The sequence below is a fragment of the Amphiprion ocellaris genome, chromosome 19, assembly GCF_022539595.1.
Source record: "Amphiprion ocellaris isolate individual 3 ecotype Okinawa chromosome 19, ASM2253959v1, whole genome shotgun sequence".
NCBI lineage: Eukaryota > Metazoa > Chordata > Actinopteri > Pomacentridae > Amphiprion > Amphiprion ocellaris.
This window is the reverse complement of record NC_072784.1, coordinates 19850473-19876941: the sequence shown is the minus strand read 5'-3', so window position 1 is coordinate 19876941 and position 26469 is coordinate 19850473. Positions and strand designations below refer to the sequence as shown.

Sequence of the window (26469 nt, the reverse complement as noted above, 5' to 3'; positions counted from 1 at the left end):
TTGCAGCATTTTAATCCAACTCCTATTGCTCTGGAACCTTGGGAAAGGGTAGCCAGCCTAAACCACCACCGGACGGGTTTGGCGAAACTGTCTGGCTAAACCATATAGACCCGTATGTGTGTGTGTGTGTGTGTGTGTGTGTGTGTGTGTGTGTGTGTGTGTGTGTGTGTGTGTGTGTGTCAAGGGTTTACAAGCATCTGTCTGAAGCAGCAGCCTTCAGTTAAAGAATTTAATTTTCATTGGTTTCAATAAGCGTTTCCGCATCATTGTGCTTCTGCAACCGAGGGCCACTGGGGAAACAGCAGAACGCATTCTTTCACATACATTTACAGGTAGATGGATGAATTCTGAAGCAACTGGTGCATCACATTGTTGGTGTATACTCTTATCAACTGCATTATCTCTTAGGCAGCAAATGGAACATTTATTATTAGTTTTTATTGCACAATAATGCAGTTGTGAACATATAATTTTAACATACATCAAATGTTAATAAACAACTGTTATTTTGTAGCAGCTGTGTTTTACCATATTGTCACCTTTATCTGCTTAAACCAACATAAATTATTAATATCAATTTTTTATTTATATATATATATATAAAAAAAAAAATTAATATAGTTTGGGGTAACTTAGAAACGTCCGTATTTTTTTTCAATGTCGATAACATTCAATGAATCAGAAATACAGTCTCGATATTGTTAATGTGGTAAATGACTATTCTAGCTGGAAACGGCTGACTTTTAATGGAATATCTCCATAGGGGTACAGAGGAACATTTCCAGCAACCATCACTCCTGTGTTCTAATGCTACATTGTGTTAGCTAATGATGGTGAAAGGCTAATTGATGATTAGAAAACCCTTGTGCAATTATGTTAGCATATGAATAAAAGTGTGACTTTTCATGGAAAACATGAAATTGTCTTGGTAACCCCAAACTTTTGAACAGTAGTGTATATATAAATGCTGACAATTTTATTAAATCATTTATTAAATGTTGCTATACTCCCTATAAATGATAAATGGTACTTTTTAAAATTTTTTTTGATAAACTGAAGGACAGTTAATTATATTGTATTTTACAGTATCATTTGATCTGCCATCAAAAAAACGAACTAAACAAATCTTATGAGTTGCTTACTCCCATCTTTGTATCTTTAGTATTTCACTCCAGCTTATATCAATAAACTAAAGAAAATATCTCTAGTAATGAACAGAAACGAGGTTCTCGGCCCATTTGCTGTGTAGCAATTTGCGACAGACTGAATGAGTGGGAGGTTAATTGAGGAATTTAAAAAAAATCACTTGAATAAGAAGCAAGTATAAAACCAGAAATTCTTCAGCGTTGCTCGCTTTGCCGGTCAATTAAGCTCAATCATAACCATTAGCCTCCGGAAATCGCAAATTCAAATAAGGATGAACGTAGTTTGAAAGGAGGCATAATTGTTGCACTGAAAAAAGATTTATTATCATTAATGGCACCCGCAGACTTCCTCTCCAGTGGTGGAAAAACATGCTAATATTCTAAAGTTCTTTGTCGAATTTCCACGGGCGACAACTTGCCTCTAACTCACTGGAGAATCAGTGACTGATGTTGTGATGTGGGTGATTATGACTACACTTATGTGTTTCCAATCAGAGTTGTGTTTTGCAAAGAAGAATCGTGCTCAATCAGAGCCAAATATTAATTCCTCTTCTGGTTGCCAGAGAGCTTCCAATCTTGTTAAAATGTCCGCCGACCAGTATGGAGATTAGTTGGGGGCTCGAGGCTAAGTATCAGGAAATGTCAGTCAGTATCAGGGCCACTTTACGTGCTCCTCGACCTGAGTGGGGCCACACGACGCATAACAAAGCGACCGGCATATTTCCATGTACATCCTTGCAGCAGCCTCTGGATTCGGATCCATGTGAGTCGACAAGAAGGATGCCAGTGATTTAGGTGAGGACGCACTAGTTGTGTGGTGGGGGGAACACATACACAACACATACACAACACATAAATTCATCATGCGTGCTGCAAGTCACACCACTTGTGCAATCAGAAGTGTGAAGCCAGTGCAAATGAGCAGCTTGTGTGTGGCTGGTGAGCAGTCAGAGAGCTGTTATCTGATTCCTACAGCAGAGCCTTCTGATTGTTCCTCCAGGCCGGTTTGTATGACGTATAAATATTCAGCATCATTTTCACTGAAGCTGCATCTACCAGATATTTATTTTAAAGCACCGCCAGTTTACTCTTTATGTATCTTATTCCTTATCATATACTTATTTATTATAAAAGCCTTTAAGATCAAATCCCTTATTTCTTAGATGCATTGTATAAAGCAGTTCTCTGATTGAGTGTTTTGGCTCAAACTCTCATTCAACTTGAGACATTTTCATTCACACCAACTGGAGCGACGGTTTGGTGCACAGACTGTGGAGTGGATTTACAACTCCTCCAGGCTGTCCCCGTTTTCTGAACATGTTGAATAGTGATGCTAAAACTGTCGGGGAGTTTGCCAGAACCTCTTTGTTTTCTGGACATGAGGCGACTCGGAGCTCTTGCACAACGCAGCCGGCCAGGTTTCTTGAGTCTCCAGAAGAACTGCAACCCACACTGCAAGGATGGGCTTATATCGGTGCTATGGGGTTCAGACTGACCCTGATATTAATGGCTTCTGTGGAGGAACTAGAGCCCTTCTCTGGAATCTGTACGATCAAACTGTTTCAGGAGATTCTTCCCAGTTTGTGTTGCTGTAGTCTCAAAAGATGTTATATTAGCAAACGCCTGCGAGTGCTGAAAAACATTTTTTTCTGTTCTAATCAATTAAGAAAAAATATCCCTATTTCAACAATAAAATGACAGTTTTACATAAATGAAACCTAACTGTGACAACATGCCATCAGTGACAGACAGTGGGTATGCAGAGTTAAGGTGAGAGCTAAATTTCCTCTCACACAGTTACCAGAAATGACTTTCACACTGTTAGGTGTGACAGTGATTTACCAAATTATCTGTCTCTCTCTGTTTCCGACACAAGATGGTGTAACTGTTGATGGGAGCTGTGAAGAATGATACAGCTGTACAGGAAGGTGATTTGTTTTTTAATACAGTAGTCTTCAGGAAGTCGAACATCCATTCATTAATTTTCTTCTGCTTATCCAGGAGGCAGTACGTAATTCCAGGCGCACATCTCCCCAGCACACTTTCCAGTTCATCCTGGGGGATCTGATGGCGATCCCAGGCCAGATGAGATATACACTACCATCGAAAAGTTTGGGGTCACCAAGACAATTTCAAGTTTTCCATGAAAACTCACTCCTTTATTCATGTGCAAACATAATTGCACAAGAATTTTTTAATCATCAATTAGCTTTTCAACACCATTAGCTAACACAATGTAGCATTAGAACACAGGAGTGATGGTTGCTGGAAATGTTCCTCTGTACCCCTATGTAGATATTCCATTAAAAATCAGCTGTTTCCAGCTAGAATAGTCATTTATCACATTAACAATGTCTAGACTGTATTTTTGATTAATGTCATCTTCATTACAACAATGCGTTTCTAAGTGACCTCAAACTTTTGAATGGTAGTCCAGTGGGTTTTGGGTCTACCCCAGAGTCTGCTTCCACCTGGTTGTTACCGGAAAACCTCCACAGGAAATCTTCGAGGCATTTTAATCAGATGCCTGAACCATCTCAACTGGCCCCTTTGGACGCAAAGCATCATTGACTCCACTCTGACCTTCCTCAGGATGTCTGAGCTCTTCAGCCTATCTCTAAAGCTGAGCCCAGCCAACCTGCGGGGAAACTCATTTTGGCCTCTTGTACCTGCAATCTTCTTCTTTCAGTCTGCAGTGGATGCCTCAGACTCAAAGATTATCAAGATCTCTCATTGTACGAATAAAAGATCTGAGTTAGTCGCCTCAGTACAGATAAGTAACTGAATTTCTTACTGCGCACATAGGTTTTCATAATACTGACAAAAGTTTCACTCTGCCTCCAAGACTCTTAGAATCCTTCAACTACAATTATCGATTGATTGGGCAGTCCAGTAGATGATGGACTGTTAGTTGAAATTTGTATTGGAACTTGTTTGTCTTATTTTCCATGGCAAAAGGACACACCTTCTCATTCAATGGTTTTTATTTAATTATTTTGTACATTGTAGATTAATACTGAAGACATTAAAACTATAAAAGAATACATATGGAATTATGTTGTAAACCAAAAAGTGTTAATCTTCAGTATCTTACGCTCCATTTTCCCATCACTCTTGAGCAGAATCTTGCGATACTTAAACTCCTTTGCTTGGGGCAGCAACTTCCTCCCAAACCCAGATGCAGCAATCGACCAGAGATTCATGTTTCGGGCTTGGAGTTGCTAGTTTTCATCCCGGTCGAAACTTTAACTTACCCGTATTTTCACAAATGGTGTCTCAAAGCAACAAGACAAGAGTGAATATTTCCAGTGCAGGTTTGACAATGTCTTACATCTGCTTGATGTTTGCTGAAATAGAGATGAAGAGGCATTGTGCATGGAGGCCTTTTGGCTGTAATTTTTATGCACATCATCACATCTGAATCTTTATTGCATCGGTAGAATCAACACCTGGTTATATTACTGAGCTGTCTGAGAAAGAATCAGCGCGTCTGTGAGAGGATTTTAAAGAGATGAAATTACACCATGTATTCTAAATGCATGATGAATTTCAGTGTCACAGATTTGTAAACTCGCACATACCAGTAATGCTGTAACCTTCCCTGCTTTATAGCACTAACTGTAGTACATACCAATGCTGCCTAGCATCCACCCTACTGATTTAATCCACACTCTTTGGTGTTGTACAGGAAAGAGCTTAGTAATTGTAGGAAAACAGCCAAATCCCTGCAGATACTGTACTATCAGGGAGTTGTTTGAATTTTCTCTCAGCATTGATATTACAATCACACATTTCATGGCAGGTTGTTTGAAAAGTTTCTTAGGGAAGCCTGACGCATAAATATTCTTTGAACACTAAAGATCAATTGTCTTCAATGATCAAAAACTACAGTGCTGAACTGATCCCCTTTGAAGTTTAAGGCAGTGCTGCTGAAGGCTGCTGATTTCAAACATTGCTGATTCAGTGACATTCTGTAACCCCTGCAGTGCATTATCACACTCTAATCTATTTTGAATAATACAAGTATGCCATCTTACAAACACTGCCTCGTGCGTTGTTATACGCAGCAGTTATATTGGGATGCTGGTGGTAAAAATATAAATATATATGTGGTCTCTATTTCCATTTTTTTCCTCAGAGTCTTTTCCAGATCAGTCTATCCCTAAGCTTTCAAAGTGTATATACTTATACATCCCAGTACAAATCCTGAATATGATGTTCATATATTGGCTTGCTCTGATATTTGATTGATATCTGACTTATACTTTTTTCCCTATCATATAGTATTGGCATGATGTTGTGCAAATGTCATCACTAATGTACAAGTCTGCATCCTGTGCCGCTGATGGAAGCTGAAACTGCTCGTAATCAGGTCTGTGGATTATCAGAAGTAACCTTGACATTTCAAAATAACTTGACAACAAAAATCTCTTCCCAGAAATAAAGACAAAAAAACCTCTTCCTGGTGATTTGAGTACCACTCAGCTGCTGTTTGCTCTGTTTGTTGTGTCGAGACAACAGCAGACAGAAACTTGACGCCCAAACGATCAGCATGATTAGATACTGTAAGACTGCAGGTAGCTATGTAAAATATGTTTTTTTTGTATTTCTGTGAGCAGGCCCTCCTACTTCTTCGCCTCTTGGGATGTCTCTGATGTAACCATTTACATATTTTGTGTGACTGCTGGCAGAAGAATGGCGGTGTCAGCGTTTCGGTTTGTAACACCTCATTATACTGAGTTTAAACTGGTGAGTGTGTACTCTGCGACTGAGTTGGAGGTCCAACTCAAGGTCACCAAATGGGGAAATTACACTGGCAGTGGTTTAAAGTGTGGGATGAGACAGCACATTACGCTGTGAAAATACGGTTTGCCAAGAATTTAAGCCTAAGGTTGTAATAATCTGTACCAAAGAGCAGCTCTGTGCCAGACTGCAACTCCTGTTGACTTAACATAGTCTCCATCTTTGGATGCTCATCAGGCCCTCTGCACCGCAATATGTGTGACCTTTACATGATGAACCACGTGAGGCCACAGTTCTGACATATCGTTTTGTCTTGGGAGTCTTTGGCAAAGAGGCTCGACTCTCCTCAGTGCAAGAATGCATGACAGACTTGTGGGGTTTTTGAAAGGCCACTATCCATTGTCAGAACGTTTAACAAGCAACCAGGACACACCGTGTGCGCTCGGCCCCATGAATCACATCTGCTCACCCACATCATCCCCCGTTATTTGCTCTAATGTGTTCTTAGCTTGAGGATAAAGAGAGAACATCGAGTTGTCTCGGTGACAGCATGGAGTTGTCTCCGCACTCGGCTCTTCTTTCTCGTTTCTTTCCAACGTGATTGCTTTGAGATCCGTTCGGCCACCGTGAACTTCCTGTGTGCTCACATTTCCTTGTATTGTTGATGAACAATACCCTGGAAGCTGGAGGCTGTGGATCACAACCCTATTGCCAGACAAGAGCAGCGATAGTGGGTCAATTAAAAGAGACAGATTATGCTCATTTCCATGTATATATATATATATATATATATATATATATATATATATATATATATATATATATATATATATATATATATATATATATATATATATGCGGTATTGCAGTTCCTCCAGACTTTCACCAGCTCTGGATACAAAAAAATCTTGCAATAGCAGTTGTATTTTACTTTTTCTCCCTCATTCTTTACTCAAAATGTCAATTTCTGATATTAGAATTCAAACTTAGAAACAGTCTCAGTTGCAAATGCTACAGAACAGATGGTGGTTTGTGGATATGCATGAATGATCAGTTTAGTGGGGAAGTAGAAATCCACTGTAAGCATGGTTCAATGTTTCCATCATTATGATTGCCCATCATTAAGGACAGATTATTTTCACTAACAACAGTTTTTAATATTCATTGACATTGTTAAAATTAGTGTTTGTACAACATCTGCACATGACGCTGTACAAAAACCAGTCATTTTGTTCAGCTGTTAAAAAACTGTAATTTTATGACTGTGATGAATTTATTCTTATTCTACAGATCTTCCATGTTTTGAAGGTGCAGATGACAACTTAAAAAAAAAAAAAATTTACTTGCTAACCATAAAAAATGACCCAAACTGTAATTTGTGTTGACAAATAAGTTCTCATTTGCAATAATAGATATTTATTAGCAACCTCACTGCAGTTTCTGTTCTAAGGGGGTTAAGTTACAGATTTTTTTTCTGTTTTGTATACAAATTTGAATATATTTAAGGTATTTTTCTGTTATTATTCAATTAGTTTAGTAAAAAATCATTCAAAGGTGTTTTTTAAATTTTTTAGGTGGTTTTTAGATTTTTTTTTTTTTACATTAAATTTACAATTAACAAATTAGTAAATTCATTTTAAAAAGGATTTGAGGTACATATGATAACTGTTCTTGAACAGTTTTTACTATACGATTTTAATGATTTTTTTGTTTGTTTGGGTTTTTTTTCCCTGTTAACCTTGCAAACAGATTTTCAACATTTGTTTTGTGTTCTTACGGGAATAATTTAGCTCTTTTTGCAGAGAGTTAGGTGAGAAGATTTGTGCAAAATTTGCTCAACAAGTAAAACCAGACCAATATCTAAAACAGATCATGATCTAAAGCTTCAAGCTCAAATGATCCACTTAACGTTTATTTTTTATACCAAACTAACACGAACTAAAACCACTGGTTGTCTAGGAAATAGGAGAAAACAATCATTACGTATCATAAAATCTCCATAATATAGTTGTAATAATTATGCAATTTCTACTTAAATGACCTAAAACTGGCAAAGACTTTCATAGTCCTTGAATTCTGAAATACCATTAGCGTGTTCTTTTGTTCCCATTGCTGCAGCACCCGAGTCATTTATTCTGAGTGAGAGAAAAACACATTTGGAAACCTTCAGCTTCAGCTCCTTGAAGACGTGTGGAAGCGTCGGCGTGTTTAAAAGAAAAAGACGTTCACTTCAAAGTCAAGCGATGATTTTGGGCTGTGTCAAAGCACCAGCACGACTTCCAGGAGCAGAAAAAAAATAAAAAATAAAAAATGCAGTAAAGAAGAACTGCACATACTTGTTCTTGACACTTTGTGGTAAGTCATCATTTGACACTTCCAGATAACACAGTTTATTTATTTATTTTAAAATCCACACAAGTGCAGTGGTAACATTGCAAAAAAAAAAATAAAAGATCTCAGTTTCAATCTCAAGAAAGCTCCAGCTCTGTTTTTTTATCTCTGTTTTTATGAGCCATATTTATTTACTGAGGAGCTCAGAAAGTTACTCATACAGTCTGAACAGAACACGTCTTCATATGAATGATTACAGGCTGATCTCAGAGTCGCTTCATCGACTCCTCTTAACATGAAAATGCATCATTGTCCAAAGTGCACGGCCCTCATTAGAGACGATTGCTCGCTCTGCTGTGACTTCCTTGCTTTTTGTGCGTATTTCTTAACTGAGTGTTGTTGATAGACCGGTTTTAATAATGCAATACTCAAACAACTTTGATGCCGTAAGACACAAAGGCTGACAGTTGTAGTGGAGCTCATTGTAAGTCCCAGTTATGTCAGCAAACATTACTAATGCTCTTACATTTTGAGTCCATGTAATGCAACTTGTCATGCATTTCAGATTGATTCTTTGTTGCCAGCATATAGCTATAAAATGTCTCCACCAACCGCAAGCCATTAAAGCTGTGCCCATTTCACAGGCTGAGAGAACAGATGAGCCTTGTTATGGCTTCTACCTTTTCTCTCACATTTCCAGGCGCTGTGTGACGTCATTCGGGGTAAAAATTACTGCACTCGTGCACAAACAGAACTGTTAAAATCTCATGTAAAATGGGTGATTTTCTCTAATTTACCTGACGTTGTGTTGTTTAAAAGTGCATAATGTGTCATTTTCAGCTCTTTGCACATGCTTCTGAAAGAAAAACAAGACGCATGATTGCAGATAGTTATAGTTTTCCCACATCAAACTCATCTGACATCACCGAAGGTTAAAGGTCTACGAAATCGATCACTGTTTTGTGATCAGAATTGCAGCACAGTGGAAAATTCCAGCTAGTTATCAAGATGCATGAATTCATTCAAAAACTGTTAAAAGCAAACACTGAATAATTTATATTCTATCCTTAGAAGCAGCTCAGTTAGAAGTATGTTGACGGCTCAAAAATATCATTAATTTCACTTTCACTCTTTAAGTTCTCTCTCTTGATCAAATTGGGAGCACTATAACACGCTTCATGATGAACTTAAATGAGTCTTAACTTCCCAACTTCAGCTGCTTCAAAATCGAAATTAAAAGCTCTCCCTTGGATTGAGTCATTTTCTCTGCTGCGTTTATTAAATCTGAGGCTTTTCAAAAAGGAAAAATGCTCAAGCTGTGCTATGGTTTCCTATTATTCCCTCGTCTACACTACTTAAATTAAGTTTTATACCCTTTTTGATTCTGATCATCTCTGTGACTGTGATGTTGTTGATGACGGACTCAAAGTTCCATCATGTTTCAGAGTTTCCACTGATGTAAGTATACCTTGTATAAGTGTAACCTTCAGAGTTTGTGCATGGTTTGTTTTTGTGTCTGATTTGAGGTTAACATTTTGGGAAATGCACCTATTCTTTCAGATTTAGATGGGGAGATACTTCTTTCATACCTGTGTGTTACAAACCTGCAGCTGGAAATGGAAACAGATAATGTGGCTCTACCAAAAGTTAAAAACAAAATCTGCCTAGAATCTCTTCTGTCACTGTGCAATTAAGAAATTATATCCCAAAGACTATTTCTTGGCTCTGATGACTCTTTGGCCAAATTCATGGGAATTCCCATATTTGCTTCTCAATTTGTGTTCTTAAATAATTTATATATAAATAACGCTTTGCTCTTTGGATAGAGTCTGGCTATGCACTCCCCTATTCCCAGTATTTATGCTAAGATAAAGTAAATGCCTGCTTGCTGTAGTGTTGCATCTCTGCCAGAAACTGAATAAGCATATTTGCCAAAGTCGAACTACCACTAAACTTGTTCTGACTTTATGGCTGTAGTGGACTCCCAGTGCTGAAGTTTGCAGCAGATGTCCACTGATTTTTCTTTTTTTCATTCTGTGCATGCATGCATGCAGCCTCTTCTTCTTCAAATGAAGACATATACTCCAGACTCATACAGTAAAACTCCATGAGGAAGAGTAATCAGAGCAGAGAGCTGGCTGGAGTGAGCAGATGATATCTTAAAATATTTAATATATGGGTTGGGGGTTGAGAGTCGCTGAGCTGGGAGACAGTAAAAGATAAGAGAAGGTGTTGGACTGATACTGACTGAATGAGCCCATTTTCTCTGAAAGCATGAAAGTAATGACACAATGGAAATGCTTTAATAAGTCACATTAGACTAAACAGAGCCACTGTGATTGCAGAAAGCTTTGCAAGGATCTATGATAATATCCCTGCGAGATTCCATCCCAGGCAGGCAGAGGCAATCTCAGTGGCTTTTGCATTTGCTCTGATTATTGTCTCCTGTTCTCCAAAGTAAGGCCATTAGATTCACAATTACAGAGAGTTATATTCAAGAATCATTCGCCATTTTTTTTCCAAAATGCCTACACATTACGGGTCAACGAGGCATTATATCAGCAGAGCACGTCCACATCCATGTTTACGACAGCGATGGCACTTTACTCACACCCTGAAAACAAGCATGACAGCTTTACGGTTCCATTTCATTACAGACGCCCTCATAAATCTCAACCTTGCATTAATAATTACATCTAAACAAGCAACACAAATGTGCAGTATTGATCAACAAGTCAAATGAACGGCATAATTCTTGTGATACATAATGGCAACACCAGAAATTAGAGCGGTTTAAATACCGTACAAGTGTGCAAACCTTTCCTTTATCTTATGTCCAGAGCAGGAACAGATGTGAGATCACTTTTTAATGTTTCACATTTAAAACTTGCACAGATTCCAGAATGTATGAGATGGAAAGCAGGCAAAGCAAAAACAATAGATACAGAAAGGAAAACAGAAAAGAAATTCATTGCAGAGATATCAGTTTCATACATTAAATGCATGAAATTAACAATAAACATATTCCGCCTGTATTGTAAAGCCTTTCTTACTCGCTTAAAGTTGTTTTACCCACATATTAATAGTCAAGGTTTTCGGAATGAAATGCTAATCATTTTCACCACCTGCTGGGTCTTTTTTTTAAGTTTCAGGAGCTGTGTGCTATTTATATTTGAGGCTGATGGGCTCTGGGATTTGGCAAGAAAGACAAAAGTGGCGAAAGTTTGTGTAAGTGGTGGTCATTTGGCAGAGCTCCCTATTGTGCCGTGCTCTCCTGAACACGCTTCCAGGCACATTCACTCAGCTGAATAAGGACTTAATTATCTGAGTTACAGACTCAGACTGACTACATTTATCAGGCATCTTGGAGAGCATGTCTGTTATCATTGCGTACCCCTTCCTCTCCTTCGGGGGCTCCCTTGGGCGCAGTCCTTTACACTGAATTGACTTCCTCTGTGATCCCACATTTAAATGGAAGGCAGCGAGCAGAGCACAGTCCTCTGCCAACACCAACCAGTTGTTTTACTTGCAAATATGCAGCCTCCGTAACAGTTTGCATGTAATCATTTGTCTTCCAGATTGATTTTTTTCTCTCCCCCCAACAAAAGACCATTTAAATATAATTCTGTGTAGCAAATGACTTGGTAGTTTGGAATATTGCTGCAGGGGGAAGCCGCTGTGGTAACAAAAAAAAAAATCGACGGACATAAACTGCAAATCACCACCGAAAGACCATTTACCACATCTGTTCATAATTCAGCACTCAAATACTTTAACATTTTAAGAAACCTGTTTATTCGCCTTTTTTTGTAGTTACATGATGAGAAGATGCAGTTCTTCTGTCTGTTAAATTAAAGCTGCAGTCAGCAGCTGACTAACTGGCTTAGCTCAAGAGCTTGAAATGGAAGAAACCGCTAACTTTGCTCTGCATAAAAGGACTATAAATCAGCATGAATGAACGTGTTATGTCACATCTGATTAATGAAACACGTACACGTAAAAATGCAAGTTCACCATCTTGCAGGCGGGGTTATGCATTAAACTGTCTCATGGACTATCTTGGAGTCTCCTCTAGTTGCCTGGCAACTGGTTCTGGATAGAAATTACAGCATTTTGGCACATGACGCAGACATGTAAGTGGTATCAAAGCAACCCAGTGTTCTAGATAGTTTTTATGTAACTAAATTGATTTCCCATGTTGTTTAGGTGCAATGTTACAGTTGTCTTTGCCTTCCAAGCTAATCAAGTGTAGCAACTCTCCAACCAAAACAACCAACAAAAATTCATAATGTTGTAGTCACTAAACTGGAGATTGTATGGCATGATTTGGATATTTTGGTATGGAAAAATATCTAGATTTTAATAATAATGCATGTTGATATATGTTCAGTAGCCATATATGCTATCATTCAAAAGTGTGGGGTCACTTAGAAATGTCCTGATTTTTGAAATAAAAGCTTTTTTTCCCCAATGATGATAACATTAAATGAATCAGAAATACAGTCCAGACATTGTTAATGTAGTAAATGACTATTCTAGGTGGAAACAGCTGATTTTTAATGGAATATCTACATAGGGGTACAGAGGAACATTTCCAGCAACCATCACTCCTGTGTTCTAATGCTACATTGTGTTAGCTAATGGTGTTGAAAGACTAATTGATGATTAGAAAACACTTGTGCAGGTATGTTCGCATATGAATAAAAGTGTGAGTTTTTCTGGAAAACAAGAAATTGTCTGGGTGACCCCCAACTTTTCTCTTACTCACTTATATGTAAGTTTTTCTCATTCTGTTAATATAGCATTTAATGCTCAATGATGCTTTTTGTAATGTTGTTTGTCTGTTAAATTGTAGTTGCATAGAAATGCAATGTTTTGGTGACAGGGCTAATGAAAGTCTTTGTCAAAGAAGTTCTCCTTTAATAAGATAGCAGCTGACAAGATATTTCAATCCTTTGTTTATCAAGACTTTGCAGTTCTATTGTCTACCTGTATTTCCTGATTACAGCATCAAGATACAGAGAAGCTGTTTTATATTTTCATGACTAACACCATTTTAAATGACTTGTTATGACTTGTTCTTGCAAACAGGAGTAGTAAGTAGAAAGATTCAGTGGTACATTGATATTTTTTCCCCCACCATCTGATTGCTTTATTTCCTGGTGTGGAATAGTAGTCTTTTATATTTTTGCATGACAACAATACAATGCAAATCCCTACCTTGCTTGCATGTGAAACAATATATTCGTCACCCCTGAGGGTGGCTGCCGACCACAGCGGTATCCCAGGAGCTGGTACGCATCTTCCACCACTACTGCTTAATTAGTTGACTGTGTGCCTGGAGACCTGTTCTGCACTTGACCTTTGTGAAGGTAAGGCAAGCAGCACATGTTCAACAGACCAGAGGAAATGAGGTGAGGGGAAAAGGTTTTCACGTTGGTTAGTGGTGTGTACATGTGTGTACATACTGCAGGCTTGCACGTGTGGCTGTATTCTCCCCCACTTTTTTTTCCACAAGAATGCATGGCTTCTTTAATGGGAAAGTTTTCATTAGTGTGGCACAGAGCTTGCCGGTTGTGTTACATCAGGCATGAAGGAACTGCAGAGACACCGATACATCCTGAGAAAATACCAACATGCAGTGGAAATAAATCGATTTTTCGTACATCTTTTAATTTCGAAGGAACAGCTCCAAGTACTTGAAGATGCACATTGATAGAACACGTTCCGGGGGAAAACCTTAGGGAATGATGACATATTCAAAAGGTGCATTGATGCAGGTAGTGGTTGGCTCGCATACCATTTTAGTATTTAATGAGATTTCCTCTGGAGGGGTTTCTGGCTGCCAAGTTTCAAATCATCTAAAAGGAAGTCTGCTCATCTCATTGTCCATTGGAGAAAAGGAACATCCTCATTATCCTTCATGGCTTTGGCTCATTAAAGGGGACAAGGAGTTGTCTCGATATAAATACTTCAACTCTGTCCCCCTCCACTAAAAGAAGAAGTCTTCTTGGAGAAACTGCACATTCCAGCAAAAAAAGCAAGGAGGAAATCAGCCTGCGTTACATCTGGAAATGTCAAGTGGCTTCAGGAACATAACAGAAAACATGGTGCATTACACACAAGAATCCTATAAATATTCCAACATATTTTTAGTTTTTTTTCCTAAGATTGAGTTTTTGTTACTTTTTTGATGCAGTCTATAGTTATTTTGCTTTCTGGGACACAGCACTTTTGCAAATGTTTTTTTCTTCTTTAGATGTCTTCCCTACAATGCAGATATTACACACACAAGCTTGTAAAGTGTGTGAAGTTTCAAGGTTGGAGTCTCAGTAGAACTTCAATAGGCTTTCAAAGCGGGCGTTATAAAAGCCCCCTGACATTTTGGAATCCACAACAGGCGACTGCAAAACACATATTTGAATACCACCTCATTATTTCCATTTATTTATTAAAATGGAAAATAAATGCAATGCAGTTGTGATGGATTTCAGCGCACGCTGTTAGATATTTCTGATGAGCAGCAGAGGTGTGTTTTACCTCTGAGTCTTGCAAAGTTCATGACATTTACAGCAGCTTCTTTGGTATTTACTTTGAAGGTTAGAATGGTCAGTCAGATAGCATTTAGTTACCCAGTGAACCTTTGTTTTGTCATAATGAGGAGTTAATACAATATATGCGATCAATGAACTGCGTGTTGTGATTGCAACGGCTGCATCTGCGACTTTGCAGGTGGAGGTTGCCTTTGATACTGCAAGAAAGTATGAATAGCAAATGAGCACGAGCCACTTTTCATGTGCAACAAACTGCGTTCTGTTACACAAACATGGATATTCCCCAAAAAAGTTACCCAAAAACTCAGATAGAAGCCACATGCTGAATGGATAATGCATCAAAGTGTTCATTTAGAATCATATGGCGGAAACGGTGTGGGAGTTTTTCCTCTGTGTCATGTCATCCAGCCCTAAGCATTCTTGGGGAAAAGTTATAATTAACTGAGCTGAGATAAAGTTGAGCTTATTGCTAAACTGGCGTGTCTGCTGATGGCTCACTAAGTAGCAGGCGGCTGCAGACAGCATTGGCAGGTTAATCAAAAATTAATGGCGAATATCACAAATGACAGTTTAAATACTGCTGTTGGCCGACGGACATGTGCTGCAGGAGCAGTCGGAATGCAAGAGAATATCTCATTTCCTTAATATGGAAGGTCACATTGTCACATTTGCACATTAGTCTAAGTGCGACTAGATAGGGCTGCTGAATTCACAGCCCTGCAGCAGCGGATTAAACAATGAAAGAGAAAAAACACTTATGAAAAGAGAAGTCAAAAACATTTTTCAAACCCCACATATGCAGGAATTAGCATGGCCAGTAGCATAGCAGCTTAACTTGCTTCAGTCAAGATGCTATCCTTACATTCTTTTATCAAATCAGATATAAAACTACATAATGTATTAATACCTTATATCATTTAATTGCATTACATACTCAAGATGATCACTGTGAAACATTTTCAGTTGAAGTTATAAGAATAATGCATATTTCCTCACTGTCACATTTGATTTTGATCAGAAACAGATGACGAGTGATTATTTTTCATGTCTGTAATCTGTAATTTTGCTGTTACATTTCACATAGCAATATATTGTGTTGCAAAGGTGCATACACACAGTTTCGGTTGCATTATTGTGTTAACTTTTTGTTTTTGAAAAGCTCGATTTCTTGTTTGTCTGCACTTTCAGTGTAAATTTGTAACGGCAGCTCTGACTGGCTTTAGGGTGGGAATCCATGAGGTTAATGTAGCTGCTTAGCACAAGCACAATCAAGTATACCAAAAGAAGGAATCTTGAAATTACTGAGATCAATGACATGTGTAGCACCGCTTGGAAAGGAATATCTTTTCTTTCAAGAGGCTCAGTACAAACTTGTCAGTACAACTATCTTATATTTTACTTGTATTGTGGTTAGTTAGGTGGATTCCTGCTGAAATGTGCAGGTACATCCTTAAATCACACTGATGAAAGTGTGATCGCAGCTAAGGCAAGCTTTGATTTTGAAGAATTTCACTATGAATCATTGAGTTAAAATGCCTGCATGTCCCTGTGACAGCGAGTCTGATTAGCGTGTTTGTAATGGAATCCTTTATTTGCTCGCATTTACATTTTTTCAGTAAATTTGTCACTGTTTCCTACGAGCTTCTGTCAACAATAAGGAGATAAATTTCATTGCAGAATAACTGACAGACTGGTTTTATTATTCATTTGACATTTCGCCACGACTTCATGTCGAGTGCTCATTTTCACAGTAAAGACAGTGGTTCACTTTCAGCGGAAATGGTGAATAAATAAGCAATCTAGGTAATGAATATTCAAACAGTGTCATTATTCTATGTCTGGTGTGGTGAAATGACAGGAAAGCATTGTGATGGTTACTTGTTAGTGAATTGGTTAATGAATCTGTTGCCTGTTGTTGAATTTGTATATATTGCAAGGTTCTTGTATATGTTTCAATTACCTGAATGACCCAGCATGATGTGAAATCCTTTAAACTCTGAATGACATATTATTTTATATTAATCTTGTCACTTTACAGTACACATAGGTCAATAAACTTATCTTTTTAAACATTTTGTTAAAAATACCCTTATTTATATCTTAGCGTGTTTCCAGAGGTAGCCATTTTTCCACAAAAAACAGCACTATTTCTTTATGGTACATTCAATCCCATTTGAAATCTTGTCCCACAGTTTCATAGAATTTGATATTAAATGGCCTATAAAACTCCCGCAGCTGCTCTATGACCTCCTGGTCGATCTGTACGTGAGTCCTGCCCTTGGATTTGCCGAGGCATCGCGGCTGGCTGCTGCTCTCCGGCTTCTTCAGACAGGGAAAACCTTTGGTTCGATTAAAGTAGAAGTGCTTGTCTGTGATTATTCGCTTCAGCCCCAGGAAGTCCTGAACCCGGCCCATTTCCCCGGCCGGATCCGTTATGAGCCGCTCACCGCTCACAAAGTGCATCTGCGACAGGCGGAAGTACTGCAGCCAGTTTTCCAGGTGCAGAATGTACATCCCAATCCGAATGGCGTTCCAGGAGGTGTCAACAAGGCCTGAGCTTCCGTTCTTAAAGGCCAGCTCTTCAAACGTCGGGATGTCAGGCTTCTTGGAAAGAGTCTGTGTGTAGTCGGAGATGGCTCTTGTGACTGGATTGCGCACTACAACTATCAGCTTGGTCTCGGGGGACATGCTGGCGATGCGTCTGGGTGCCTCTCTGGTGACAAAGTAGCTGGGAGTCTTCTCTAATGTGATCTGGCTGTCTAGTGTTCGTGGCATTAGTCCCCTTGGGAGGCAAAAACAAAAAACAAAACACATGAATGAGTCAGCAAGAGTTGTTGTTTTCCTGTCCAGGAACATTTCCACACACGTTTTTTCTTTTTTATTTTGTTTCATGGATGATAAATAAAAATATATCAGGTGGAAGTTGAACAGTACTGCCTGTCACTTGCATCACAGAAGATCTAAAAACTAGTGTTTGGAGAAAGAGCTTTGCAATACAATAGTGTAGAAAGTCAGTTTCTAGTGGAAGTAATACTGTTACAGATGCATTAATGACTTGCAGCTGGTAATTTGTTCTGGCTTGCAATGAAAATCTTACTTCAGATTTATGTATAAATCAATGTCAGATGGGTGTTGACCCAAAGCTACAAGCAAATACTGGTTTTACATATTCAGTGAGATAACAAAGAAAGTTGTAGGGGTGTCGAATAATTGCCAGTATCTTGTAATGCTTTAATACAGAGACAAACGCCCAAATAAACACAATGTGAATGTATTTGTTAGATATTCAGTGGTGACAGGACAGCTTGTACAACCAAAAAGCATACATCATCATTATCATCATCAGGCTGCCAAGATAATTGCTTTGCAAACCACAGGCAAATGATTGTATTTGTCATATTTGTCATGAGAGTTTTCCTTCCCACTGTAATATGTCATTCTGCTTTGGCATTTTGGTTCAATAAAAGTTGATTAATAACCATCTGGTGTTGGCTGCTGAGACGACGAATACCTCGTTCACCATTCAGAGATCGGCTACACTCCTTCATATACCCATAGTTCTCTGTGTCCTCTGGAGAGAAAAGTGGCTCCGCTGCACAATATCTCTGCAGTTTGGCTGGAATAATACCGAGACAGTTCTTTTAAAACGGTCATTAAGGTTTATGATTGCAGAAGCAGGAGTGCCTGAATTTCTATGGCTATATTCACCCAGCGTGAATCAGGCTCTGGATCTCAGGTACGTTGCCACACAGTGCTGACGATAAATACCACACTATCCTTATTATAACTGGAGGAAGGCTTCGATTAAAACCTAACCTTTCTCAAAGGTTTCGCTCTCTCAAGGTAGGGCTAGCCATAGGTTACCTCTAACGTCTTGGAAATATTGATCCATTTAGTTTTATTTATGAATCCTGAGTTGTTGTGCTTGGGTGCCTCAGGGCCACCAGGGAACTATTAATCTTTTATGAGAACAGCACCTCTTTGAGCAAACAGCTTTGCAACACACTGAACAAAAAAAACTTGCAGAGACCTTCCAGGAGGTGCAGAATCTAAAGAGAATCTTTGGTTTTCTTGTAGGAGGAACTGTCTTTGTCAGTTCCAAACACAGTATTTTTCCCCCAACCTCAAAGAGGCTCATATATGTGCGACTTCAAAACTTTAGCTTGGCATATTGTAAAACTGAACCGACAGCATTAACACTTACAGTGAAAGGTCACAGATGATTCCGCTTAAAATAGTACATACTGTCCGCAGCCGGCTGGTGTCGACTACACAACAGCACTATTCTGTAGACATCATGTTCACACACATGCCACAGCAGGATGACAACAGAGCGACATTCATGGAAAAGATGGGGATGATAAGGTAGCAATGTATGTCACACGGGGATTTTTTTTTTTCACTCAAAACTGCTTGTTTTGTTTGGTTACAGAACATAAAGCCCAGAGTGAGTCTCCCCTATCAGATGAAGTTGCAACATCTGCTAACTTGCCTTGAGTTATTGATTTTTACAGCTGTTATGTTTGTTTACTCCCAGTGAGTCTTAGCACTGGAAAAAAATTACACGGCTGTTACACGGAAACTATAAAACACAGAAGGAACTCATATTGACAAGCGGGAATATATGTGTAAGAAAAGACTGCAGTTCGGAAGCCAGCAGCATTATTATTATTATTTACTAGTGGTGGGGCGTGATTAAAAAAGTTCAATTAATTAGAAGCTTTGTAATTAATTAAATGTGATTAATCAAATTTTTTGTCAAATAGCAATATATGACATAATAAGCAAAGTTGGCGACTGAATCGATGAATAGACATATACGTGAACTTAAACAAAAATGCTTGTTTCATTTATATATATCTGCATTTTTCATCATCGTCTACATTCACAGATTACTGCAAACTCAAAGTGCAATTATAGCAATTATATTCAACATTTTAAGACTTTTTGTAAGCAATTTCAATGTCTTCAAAAGTGGTCTATTGTGGGCTGGTTACACTGTTTGCTGGGACCAGGATTGTTGTAGCTAAACGTATGGTGGTTGCCCTGGAGCTCACTTGCATTAAGTAGTTTCATTTATGCAAATATGGTGCGAGGAGCGGAGGTCCAACACATCGCAAAACTTTCGTCAAATGTCTAAACTAGCCGTCGTTGAGCTAAAACCAGGACAGATTCAGCAGCTTATTTCTCGCTTCAGATGCTTTCAGAAATACTTTTTGCTGAACAGTTTTCGTAATAAAAGAGGAAGTTTGCGACTGAGCTGCCATGTTGGTCCGACATTTCTACGCTGATTCACTCAGTGTGTCCTGTGTATCTTCTTCAGTGTTATGATCCTGCTCCAGCCCCTGCCCTTCTTTCCCCTTTTTCCCATTTTCCTCCTTTCTCCCTCATGTCTGTCTCTCTCCCTGTCTCTCGCCCTCCTGCTCTCCCTGTTTCACCTGCCTGCATTCTGCCATCAGCTGATTACTGCAATGAGTGTCACCTGCAGTAATTAGTTCATTCACCTGTTCTCAACCTCACCTGCAATATTTAAGCTCCATGCTTCCATTCACTCCCCCCGGGATCATAGATTCACCTTCCCTTCTTAGATTCTGTTGCCCTCCTAGATTCAGTTTCCACATGGACTTTGTTTCCCCACCTTTGGACTCCGTTTTACCCCCTCCTGGATTTTCCCCACATAGACTCAGTTCTCCTACTGGCTTCTCACCAGCCCTGCTTCAGTCTCCAGCCTGTTTTTCCTGCCTCGCCTCTGTCTGCCCCTGGATTCCCTCAGCCTGTCTTCCCCCTCTGTTGTCAGTTCCCCCATCTTGTGAGTACCCCTCTTTAGCTTAGTATTGTTTATTCACTTTAGTTTTGTAGATGTCCATTTTTGCGTTCTTAGTGTTGGTTTGTAGAGTTTTGAGTAGTTTGGTTTAGTTCGGTTTCCCCAGTTTGGTTCTCCATTTTATGTATTGGTTTAGTTACCTGGTTTAATAAAACTCTTTCCTTTATTTACTTGTCTGCCAATTTCTGTGTCTGCGCTTGGGTTCTCCAGCCCCCACCGTAACGTTCAGTGGCTGACAAACAGACTTTAGGTGCATTACCGCCACCTACCTGGCTAGAGTTTTCATCGGTGTCCCAGAAATTAGGGAACTGAGAAAGGTGCGATTAAATGCGTTATTTTTTTATTTATTTATTTTTTTCGAAACATGTTGTGATTTTTGTGATTAATTAATCGTATTTTAGGTGTTACAGTCCCAGCCCTAATATATACTACTGTTCAAAAGTTTGGGGTCAACCAGACAATTTAAGATAAGATAAGAAAAGAGTCCTTTATTTCTCCCCACGCCAGGGGAAATTCACCTTATTATATTTTATGTTTTCCATGAAAACTCACACTTTTATTCATGTCCTAACATAATTGCACAAGAGTTTTCTAGTCATCATTTAGCCTTTCAACACCATTAGCTAACACAATGTAGCATTAGAACACAGGAGTGATGGTTGCTGGAAATGTTCCTCTGTACCTCTATGGAGATATTCCATTAAAAATCAGCCATTTCCAGCTAGAATAGTCATTTACCACATTAACAATGTCTAGACTGTATTTCTGATTCATTTAATGTTATCTTCATTAAAAAAAAAATCTTTTCTTTCAAAAATCAGGACATTTTTTGTGACTACAAACTTTTGAATGGTAGTGTATATAATTATCTGGAAAGTGTGAAAAAAAAAGAAGGGGTAATTGTACCATTACTATGTTATTTTTACTTTGAAAGACACTCTGGTGCTTTTGACAGGTCTCTGTCAAGTATTCTTCTGCCTTGTTGTTGTTGGAGGCAAAAAAAATTTGACTTGACTGCAAATGTAACTGTTTGAATACACATACTCGCACCTAAAATCGTATCATTAACGGGTTTTTGCAAGGCGTTAATACATGCAGGACACATTTGCAATCGAAATGCATCTGTATCACATCTGGAGGTGTTCTGAGTCACTGTGACAAGAAAGTGTAAGTGCATTCTGTGCAGGTTTGGTAAAGAAAAACACACCCACTATGACTGGAAAAGGAGCAGCTGTCAGATGGTGAAAACATTTTTCTGGGCATCGCAAACCCCTCAAAAGGATGATTTTTATTATAAAATTTGGATTTATTTGGTCCAATAACTTAAGATAATCTCGAGAAGCTGTATCATTAAATGCTTTTATCCTATTAATGTGTGCTGGGAGCCTACAAGAAATCAGACTCGTACATGAATACACTCTGAGATTTCCGCTCTACGACACATGTTCTATGAACCCAAAATCAGAGATGAAATGTGAGGCAGCCAGTAAAAGCCCACAGATGCTGCGATAGCATAACTGCTTGGAGCTGAATCCACAGCTTATACAACAGGAAAGGAAGGCAAGGCACCTAGAGAGTTTCTATGTTGGCACTGATTGCTTTTTTTTTTTTTTTTTTTTTTATAAAAACAGTCGAAGTAAAATTAGCCAAGTTAGCAAGATTTCTACAGATACGTTCAGAACTTTTCCTCTGTTCCCTCTACAACAGCAGATAGACGTTGTCTGATCTTCTGAATGGAAGCCCTCATCACAACAATTTGTCTTTCCAAAACTGTCACAAATTGGTGATAAATAATAATAATCTCACACAAGATTTGGCAAGAGTCTTCCATTAACTGTGTAACTAAACTGCATTCTGAATTACCTTTTGAGGGAAATTCATGTTTTGCCATTTATTTTAGTGCTTAAAATGCCACTTTTTTCCATTCAAGCAATCATATATTAGATGAAAAGTTTCAAACTTGCTATGAAATAGTTGTATTTTACCCTGCAATAATGCAGACAATTTTAACAAATCCATGTATCCAGACTACACGCTACATCACTGCCAAAATCTAATCAGATGGTCCCTTTGTCATTTCTGACCTTCCCTGAAAATTTTATCCAAATCCGTCAGTTCGTTTATGAGTAATGCTAGTAAAAGACAAACGTACGCCGATCGCCAAATAACTCAGCCGTTCCTTGGCGGAGTAATAAACAATTTAATAAATACTAGATGCTATAAGAGAGACTCAGAAATCTGATAGAATTCTGTAGTGCTAAAAATGGCAGCTGAATGAAACATCCCTCTTCTTAAAAAGCCAATCAACTTCCTTATAAGAGCTGAACCAGGAAAACTACCAGCTAATCATGGTGTTGCACTGATGCAAGCACAGCGTTGTGAATATGTTCACAACCTGCAGGATAAAACATTTTAAAGAACATATTTCGTAACTTTTAAAGTAAGTTTTTGTTAGATTTGACTGGTGACTCTAAATGTGAAGTCATTTTAATGCTCTAGCACCACTAGAATTCCAGCTATGTCTCTCTCCTCATTCATTTAGATGGGGACCTTGCTAACTCAAAATAACTGCCCGAGGGCGTTACCAAGAGGGCTGCTGAGTGGCACGACTTGAGTTGGAGTTGGATTTCAGACCTGATTGATTTCAGAATTTTACAGTGTCCATGGACTAGCTATGCACTGTATATTTATTATACAAGGCTTGGTTTTGATGCTTCTGTGTCGTTGCTGTGTATGAAGCTGCTTGTGTTGTTGCCACGTCTACTGTGGGATGCTTGTGTCTTGCTGCAGTAACTGAACAAAGTGGATTGGTTTGATTTTTAGCACCATTATGGGATGGAAATATGACACAGCAGGTCATTATATACAGAACACTTTTGTGCTTTGTAATGTACTGTAAATGCTACTGAGCTACACTGAATTGTGGCTCATCCGCTTTTATTCAGGCCCAGCTGCAGTTTCATTGCTATGATCCACATTAACACTATCTGTTAGAATTATTATCACTGACGGATGAAAAAAAAATCCAGATTTCTTTTTTTGTGTGTGTGTGTGCATGTGTGTGTAGTTTTCCAGTGAAAGATTTCTAAACAGGGACCAACTTGTTACCAGTTAGGATATGAATTAACTGTGTATGCAGCATCTGTTCACACAAGATTAGGTAAAACTAGAAATAACAGAAGATTTTTCTGCTTTGCATCCTTGGAAACTGACTTTTAATTCCTCCCCCTGGCTCATTAAACCAATACCTACAGCAACCGTGTCATATGAGCTCGGATGCTTCACCTGTCAGCTGTCCATGCAAAGGATTGTTTAACTAGCTGTAGCTGCAGCCGCGGAGACAGAGATGCAATGCGGTGATCAAAGAACCTTAGTCTTTATTTTTTTTTATTCTAATCAGAGCTATTTATGTGGGGTACTTTCATGTCAGCGGGAGCAGCCTGGACCAATAATTTCAAAGTTGCCTGTCTTGGGGTGATGTTAATGAGAAACACTGCAGGAGGAGGGGTTTGATGTAACATTTTGTACTTGGGGCTCATGTTCAGGTCCATTTGTTTGGTTAACATAAAATTAGCATCCACATGTGAGCTGGCTCTGACATAGGTTGATTTTAATGGCTGCATGTCAACCCTTAATGGAGGTATGTCTCTATTTAAGTGATGAAGCAAATGGAATGTTATTTTTTAAAATAAATCTACCTTATTTGAACACATGGCAGCAGCTGCACGTGTGTCTTTTTGTCAGTGAGATAGCAAGAATCAGGCCAGAAGGAGAACATGTGATACCTGAGGCAGGTGTCTGAACCAACTATCAGAAATTTGCTTTTCAGAGATTTTTTTTCTCCCTTACCATGCCCCCAAGAAACTATCAGCGCTGCACACAGCATCTGAAATGAAAAGATAAAACTGAGGGTCTTTACTGCAGCAGGTTATGCTGTGCTTTTAAAGCCACTCAGTACCTGGTGAATAATAATTATTTGCAATTATAAAACCTACACAATTGTAATTCCTCTGGGATTGCTTTAAAAGTAATCACTGTTTCTGTAACTTGGGAATAAATGTGAACATCTTGCCTTTTTGGAGACACACACACACACACACACCTTGATTAAGTGACATTTGAGTGAAGTGCCTTGATTGATTACCACCTTCTCCTTCAGAATCAACAGTAAATTCTTTGGGGTAATTTACAGTCTTCTTCTCGATTCTTGGTCAAACTTGAAGTCAGGATGCATTACAGACTTGGCGGTGACATTTTAATCACGCTGGGAAAATGAACTCAGGTGTGGAAGATCTGCTCAATACTGTAAATGAGACCTGTTGGTGGAGAACATAGCTGAAAGCTAATTTGCTCTTTACACTTCAGCACTGCAATTGAGGCTGGAACTGCACAATTTCATTAATAGAGTCTGGAAAAAAAATGCAATTTTATTGAATTATTTGGCTAAATTTTGATTCAATATTATATTAGCATTTGTACTTAGATTTTTTTGTATCAATGTCATGTGTATCTAATGATTTTTTTTTAATGTCATATATAAAAGAAACAAAGAAACACATTGTTGAAAATAAACCTAGACAACCTAAAAGAAAGTACCAGCTCAATCTGTTTAAAGACAGAAGCCAAAACACAAAGTTCCTGAAAATAAATATAAAGCCACTGATGGATACACACCCGGTTTTTAATGTGAAGTTCTTGATTTGGGCATCTTCACAGCAGTAATATTTTTCAGTATAATGTGCGCTGACCTTTTTTTATGTAATCTACTCTAACATACACTCATCTTTGTTAAATGTGTCTATTGAAACAGATAAAGTTTGCTTCATATAAGCTCCATAAATATGACCGTTAGAATTTGGGCGTTGAAGTACGACAAAAATGCCCCACTTCGTCAATTTTAACGTTTTACTTCCTCAACAGCTCTAGTAATGTTAGCCCCGTGCCTACGTCGTGAGATAAGACAAAAAAAAAAAAACTCCTGCAACTCTTATCTACAGGTTAGTTGGGGTCAACTGTGGGAAAGCAGCAGTTATTGCCTTTCATTAATGAGCTGCAGTGTGCCGAAAGCTAGTAAACATATTATAGTGAACCTGCAAGAGCCTGCTGGCTATCACGCTGAATGATTTATCTCTGTTGGCACTGTGGAAGCAGGAGGTCTGGAGTTCAGGCTAGTTCCTTCTGGACGCTGCCATATCATTACAGAATGAATAAGACATAAACACAGTTGTCTTTATTTCGAGATATTCCCCATTAAACCCAGACACAGCAATCTTTTGCTGTATATATATAACTACTGGGAGAGGAAGATACACTTTTGATGGTGATAAAGTCTATGTGGGTGAACAGTTAGATTGTTGAAGTTTGGCCAGTGAGGACAACATTGATATTCACCTGAAAATAAATGCAGAAAATGAAGCATTTATGCAGCATTTTACACCTGCAGAGTGGGATTGTCATCTCCCCCTTCTGGCAGTGAGGATAATTACACAGACACTATCATCACAGTTGATTCACTGCTAAAGTTAGACTGTTAGACGGTTTAAGTTAGACTGATAAAGTTTGGCCAATGGAAACACTGATGTTTGCGTTCAAACAAATGCCGAAAATGAAGCATTTATGAATCATTTTATACTGCCTTCTGGCAGTGACGGTAATTACGCTATCACAATTGTTGTTGTTTTTTGCTTACACATTAATCCTTCCTTTTAATTGTCTCTTTTTCGTCTGGAGTTTAACTTCAACCATCCAATCATAGCTGGTTTACATAAAATGCATCACTATTGGTGTCCCAGCATGGGAATGTAGACAAATTACTAATTTAATACTTCAATATACTATGAAGTACACAGGCGATACACTTGCCGGCAATAGG

General features: G+C 38.6%; 1 protein-coding gene across 1 annotated transcript in view; it reads right to left on the bottom strand.

Annotated features, from left to right (window-relative positions):
- Positions 1-11071: 11071 nt before the first annotated feature.
- Positions 11072-26469, bottom strand: part of hs3st2 (heparan sulfate (glucosamine) 3-O-sulfotransferase 2) — a 31120-nt gene continuing 15722 nt past the window's right edge. Inside the window, exon 2 of the mRNA XM_055004993.1 lies at positions 11072-17555. Within this exon, the coding sequence (XP_054860968.1) occupies positions 16937-17555 (619 nt within the window). The 3' untranslated portion in view covers positions 11072-16936. The remainder of the gene's footprint in view (positions 17556-26469) is intronic.